This window comes from Anser anser (genome assembly GCF_964211835.1).
Source record: "Anser anser genome assembly, chromosome: 10".
Lineage (NCBI taxonomy): Eukaryota > Metazoa > Chordata > Aves > Anseriformes > Anatidae > Anser > Anser anser.
The window spans coordinates 20,336,374-20,342,717 of NC_139730.1; the positions used below are offsets into that span (position 1 = coordinate 20,336,374).

General features: G+C 43.5%; 1 protein-coding gene across 2 annotated transcripts in view; it reads right to left on the reverse strand.

Annotated features, from left to right (window-relative positions):
• The window catches only part of LEO1 (LEO1 homolog, Paf1/RNA polymerase II complex component), a 94,974-nt gene extending 89,335 nt beyond the window's left edge, over positions 1 to 5,639 (reverse strand). For both annotated transcript variants that reach the window (XM_083850041.1, XM_083850042.1), the window contains exons 1-7: positions 5,489 to 5,639; positions 4,028 to 4,729; positions 3,660 to 3,764; positions 2,790 to 2,884; positions 2,210 to 2,355; positions 716 to 800; positions 266 to 360 (exon numbers count right to left, since the gene is read on the reverse strand). In XM_083850041.1, the coding sequence (XP_083706167.1) occupies positions 266 to 360; positions 716 to 800; positions 2,210 to 2,355; positions 2,790 to 2,884; positions 3,660 to 3,764; positions 4,028 to 4,729; positions 5,489 to 5,546 (1,286 nt within the window). In that variant the 5' untranslated portion in view covers positions 5,547 to 5,639. The remainder of the gene's footprint in view (positions 1 to 265; positions 361 to 715; positions 801 to 2,209; positions 2,356 to 2,789; positions 2,885 to 3,659; positions 3,765 to 4,027; positions 4,730 to 5,488) is intronic.
• Positions 5,640 to 6,344: the final 705 nt, after the last annotated feature.

The window sequence follows — 6,344 nt, forward strand, 5'->3', positions numbered from 1 at the left end:
TCAGTTACTTGATAAAGTCACTGCAGTCTATTTTTTGCCTCATTTATAAAAAGAGAAAGCCTTCACATTTCCTTTTTACATATAGCCAATAATTATATTTCAATCCAGATGAAGCAGAGCATAAAATTTTCAAAGCACTGAGACTAAAATAATTTCTGCTGTGCAGAACTGACACTGAAGTTTGTTGACCTTTCAATTTTGCACGCCACGGCATTTCACTGTAAAAACAACTGTATTCCTTCAACAGCAAGAAGTCTAAACCAACCTTCCATCCGACCACTTGACTATCCGGGCATTACTTTCTCTAATCTCATTCCCTTCCTCATCTCGACGCATCCGCCACCGTATTGTGTTTTCTACCTGTCAGAATAGAAACTTCTTTTTAATTCATAGTTTAACTAATAGTAAGGAATACTCTGGTAAAATACACTCTATAAAGATTGAGAATTACAGTTAGAAGGGTTACTCAATTTGCTGTATGATGCAAAGAAACAAAGGTGAAAGGGATGGCTTTTACAGATGAAATGCAGATGTGAAGGGTTTGTTTGTTTGTTTTAGCATTACTAAAACTCAGCAACCTTTCTCAGCAGTGAACTGGTCCATGCCTTCATAACCTGAACCATAAGTCAAAATACCATTCTAAAATACCAGAAATAGACTTTGAAGAAATGTGGCTATTTGAGCATAGAAGAGGAAAGGAAAATTAATATCATACCTTGAGTTTTAACCTAGTTCTACCTTCTTCATCAAGCATCTCCTCATCTTCAAATTCATCTTCATAATACTGGGGATCAAAGGGTCTGTAATAAATTATACAATAGTCTTTACTCTTCTAAAGAATAATCCAGATTGTTCTTGTGCCAAATAACAGGTGCTTGAAAGGTTTAAACTATACACTGCACACAACAGTAGGCACTGCAGCGGTGAGACAGCCATTTCCACACTAATGTAATTTACTGCATTGATTCTACACCACAGGAGGCCTACCCAAGTGTCTTCACTACCATCAATTACAGCCACTTTAACAGACCCTCTAAATGGCTCAAGCTAAAGAAAGCAAGTCTGCCTCAAAAAGGTTTCCTCGGTATCAACATGATGAAGTGAGGGTTAAATTTATAAATAAATACACATAACTGTATACAGGGAAAATCAAAATGAAAATATTTTATAAATGTGGTGAGCTATAGATTTTCTAAGAGCACAATCTTTTAAAATTTGAATCTGAGAATCAATCAAACAGAAATAAAGAGATTGTTCTTTCTCTTTCTTCAAAAAGAAAACCAAACCAAACCAAAAACAGAAAACACCAAGAACCTGACAGCTGGGGAAAAAATAAGCCCACTCAATAGCCTAATAGTTTCAAGATCGCTTGCAATGGAAAGAAACAATAATCAGGCTCTGCTACTGTAAAATTCTACTTTCAGTCCTGTCTGACCCCAGTGATCCTCAGGACTTCTATCACTGATTACAGCCACTAACTGGATTCTTAATAGTTCTCTCCTTAAACAGTCTATAGCACAAAAGCTAGGGCGAATGATTTAATTAAGGTATGACAGAAACAATACTACGCTGCCAGGTAAGAAGATATGTATTAAATAATCCAATAAAGTTCCTAACAGAACACTCGAAGAGATGAAATTAACAGCAGTTTACTAGAGGTGCTGATGGTGGGCTTTGGGGCCACATTTAACATCACAAGCAACTCTATTAATCTGTTTTGTTTCTTCCTCTGAATTCCAGAAAAATTCTTTTGCTTGGGTTAGGTAAAAAGTAAAATAAGTAACCACTGTCCCTTTTAATACTTAAATATCACATTTAGCACATGCAGGTAAAAAGAAGCTTATTCTAAAATTCAGAATGTTTCTATCACTCAAAAGTGCATAAAGATTCAGTGTATTTGGCTTTCATGTCTCTGAGAGACTGAGCCTTCGTTACTTTCAGTTAAATCATACGTATGTATATATGTATGATTTTAAAGACAAAATTTATTTAGTCAGGGTGAACTCCAAGCTCATAGCATAGTTACTCAGCTCTTGATTAGCTAACAACCAGGCAAGTATTACTACTGACTTATCATCACTAAAAGTATGCACCTTAATGTTAACCATTTTAAATATGACCAATACATTTAATTTTATTGCTAAAACAAAAACAACATAGTGCAACACTAAAAAAAAAACAACTTATCAAGTATTTAATGCAGAATTACCTGGGCTCCACACTAAGGAAGTTGGGCAGCTTCACAAAATACAAATCATTACCCAAGTCTGTGTTTACTTTCGGTATTTCAACCTCTATTCTTGTCTCTGGAATAGGCTCTTCTTCCTGCTGTTCTTGACTCAGTCCATTCTCATCCTAAGGACAAAAAAGCACAATAAGCAAAAGTGAAAAATGTCATTCTGTCTCCTGGTGCTGTAATAAGCATTTACATTTTGCCTGAAGAAAAGCCATCAATATGCAGAGAGAGATCAGGAAGCTTCTGTAAAAAGCATTTGCACCATTTCCGTGAAAGCAATCCAATTCAGCATTTTTACAGGATGCTTAAAGTGATTTCAAATATCAGCACAAACTCAAGAAACCAAAGACAGTAAGTAAACAACAAAAGAGCTGACATTCAGTTTTCAGCTAAGGACGGGAGAATCTGTGGGATAGCTTTTCTCAGACTAAAAAAAAAAAAAAACACAACAAAAAACTAATGTTTTTCACTAAAACATTATCAAACTCAATCAACGTTCCAGACTTCAAAGTGGAATAGCAGCTTGTTTGTTTCAAAAGTCACGCCTACTCACAATGGGCTGTCCTGGAGTTGGTGGCTTGTCTTCTCCATCACTCCCTGAGGAAATGTCATCTGCACCTCCAAACAGGTCCATGACATCTGCATGTTCTTGAGGAGAAAAATTACTATTTTAAATACATATATATGGAAACACACACACACACCTATATACAAGTGCAAAAAAAAGGATTAACACATCCTTCATTCTTATTACCATTTAAAATCACCTACAAAGATTAAAAAAATGCTAATGTTCATGAAGCACAGATTATTTTCCTATCTTGCAAGAAAATGCTTCCCCTTGTGTTTTTAAGCTGAAGATTCAAGGTATGTTTTCCTGGAAAGACCCTATGAAATGCAAGAATCTAGATGAAAAATTATGACAGAAGAATCAAGAGTCTAAGTTTGTCCTCAAGTTCCTACAATTTAAATACAAAGAACAATTTAAATATACATAAAAAACAACTTTGTTGCATGTTTTGGAAATCTTCCTTCTCATTAGAATCAACGCCTTTTTCTCAGCTAACTAAATGTCATAAAAAACAGTATAGGTTTTCTCAGGCTCTTCTGATAAGATACACCATGTCTTGGTATCTTCTGGCAACAGTGCATGAACCAGCACTCACAAAAGAAAAGCTCCGTCTTTCACAGAGGAAGCTGAGAGACTGGCAGAGCTAAGTAGGAATAATCAGCAGACATACAGCGCGTATTTCCCCCTGCAGTGTTCTTGCTGTGCCATTTTGTTATTTCCATGGCACTACAGTTACTCCATATAGAAAATGCTGTCAATTGTATCAAGTCCCACAGCAGATGAATGGCGTGCTTAAGATGAGAATTAAAAGACAAATGAACCAAAAGCCCACAAAACAACCCCACCTTTTACCTTTCTGTCCTTCTGTATCACTGTCCACCTCTGAATCTGACGCAATTGGTTTCTTTCGCTTCATTCGCAAAACTTCATCCTCGCTATCGCTACCTCTTGCAGACTCTACCAAGGAGCACAATGACTCTCAGTAAATTAAGAATTTTGTTGCATATATTTCGAAATTCCTTTGTATTATTAAATTTGATTCAGATGGAAAGGAACTTAAATGGGCTTAGAAAAAAAGTTACAAAGATGACTGTAATTAAAAGCTATGTGATTAATGACTTTACGTTTAAGTTGGAATCTTTTCAAGCCAATATGAAGTAAACAATAAAAAAAAAACAGGCCTGTAAGAAGCAAATCATTACCACTGTATTTGGTCTTACCAGATTTATGCTCTTGTTCCTCCTCATCAGAGTGCTGGGCCTTTTCATCATCATCATCAGAGTTCTGCATCTTCTCCTCGTCAGAATGCTGGGCCCTTTCATCGTCATCAGAGTTCTGCATCTTCTCCTCATCTGAGGCCTGTGGCCTCTCCTCCTCATCGGAGTTCTGCATCTTCTCCTCGTCAGAGTTCTGGGCTCTCTCGTCATCGTCAGACATCTGCGGCCTTTCATCTTCATCAGAGTTCTGCACTTTCTCCTCATCGTCAGAGTTCTGCTGCCTCTCCTCATCATCTGACTGATCACTCTTGTCCTCCTTGCCCCACTTCTCATCCTCTGAATGTGCCTTTTCAGAACCATCTCCCTCCGAATGATGACTGCCTTCATCTGATCCGTGCCCTCGATCATCCTCCTCATCGTCGTGAGCAGCTTCTGAAGCACTGTGCTGATCCACATCTGACTGATCATTATCTTCATGCTCAGAATGTCCTGAGGCTTCAGAGCGATTGTACGATCTTTCAGAGTGGTTGTCGCTGCCTGTATGATGGGATGCTCCTTCATCCTCACTGTCATCTCCAAACAGTTCTTTATTACTAGGTTTTATTGCCTCCCTGTCATCGTCCTGGTCACTGTCGCTTCCAGAAGCGTTACTACCAGAGCCAGCATTCTCCTGATCGGAATCAGATTCAGATCCAGAGTCAGAATCTGCAAAACAGACATCACCCTTTCAAACGTTAAATAAAACATCCCTACAGGGAGCCTCACAAGAAGATGAGCATTGATTTAAAAAAATAAAATAAACAAAACAAAAACCAACAACAGAGATCTATAAGAAAGAAGCACGTAAGTTACCTACGACAACAAAATAGCATGTGAAATGAAAGACATAACGAAACCTAACAGATGCCACATAAGGTCTCACCACCAGCTGTCATCTAAGATCCCAAAATTTAGAAGGAATAAGGAATTACACAAAACTTGAAGTAGTGAGAATTTTAAACACGCAACGACACAGTTTATGGAATCTTTCAAGTCTAAGACCGCCGCCGTTCCTTCAGACAAAGCTAGCTCCCCTGCACCTTTTCTCCACCCCGTTACTGCCGCCTTTGCAGGACGCGCCTCCAGCCGGGCAGAACGAGGCACACCTGCCCCGTGCAGAAACTGGGACAAACACTTCAAAACCCTGACTTTAACGGCGGAGCAGCACCTGCCGGGAGGCGCCCCGCCACTATCGCTGTTTTTTCACTAACGCGCCGCTCCCTGCCGGCGGACAAGCAGCAGCGCCGCGTCCCGAGGCCTCCGCGCCTGGCGGGGCCGGTCCCGGAGCGCCGCCGGCTGCAGCCAAGCCCGGCCGGGAACCGACGGCCTCGCCGGCCAGGGAGAGCGAGCGGCAGCGGCAGGGCGAGGACGGGAGGGAGGGAGGGGGCGCGGCGTGCCGGGCGGGACGGGGACGGCGCCGCGCACCTTTCTGCTCGGCCTCCGAGTCGGCGTCGCTGCCGAACAGCTCCTCCATGTCGGCCATGGCCGCCGCACGCGCCGCCGGCGCCGCGCCGTGACGCGGTAACGCAGCGCCCCGCCGCCACCGCCCCCCTCCCAACCCCCGGCTCGGTTCCGGGTACGGCGCCGGGCCCGCGCACGCGCCCTCCCCGCGCGGGAAGGCGGCCCCCGGCCCCACCGGCCGCCATCTTGTGTCGTTAGCGCCCTCCCCGCCTCGGGTGCTCTGGGGGTCCTTGCACGCCGCCACAGGCGGCCGCACAACCCGGCACACCCCGCCTCTCCCCGCCTGCCTCTTGCCGAGCACAAAGGGCCCGACGCAAGGTCCCCATCCGTTCCCAGCCCTGCTTGGGGCTGTGTTTCTCCCCCACTACTGTTTAAGCACACTCCGGTCACAGCCCAGCCACTCTTGGCAAGGGTCCGGTTAAGGGCACGCTGAAAAGGAAAGCACTTTCCATCGCTGACAGAAAGCGTCAGGCTGTTGTCTCCATTACCTCTGCACCTGCCCCCTGACAGACCTGGATGAGATAACACAGGGCTCAAAGCACGCGAGGAGGATGCACAAGGAGCCAGGGCTGTTTTGGAGTAAAGGGGACCGGTATAACAGCACTGCACTTGCTGCCACAGCAAGAGCTAGGAGCTGTGGGAGGCAACATTTAACACAGCAGAGAGCAAAATCAGGTAGAAAAGCATGAGGTGGAAGGAGAGAGGGGCTGTGGAGATACCCAGCTGCTCCAGGCTCTTCCCTTCCCCAGCAAGCCCAGCTACATAGCTGAGCTCCTGTAGCTCACAGGCAGACAACTGCAGCCAGCTTACTGCTGTAGTA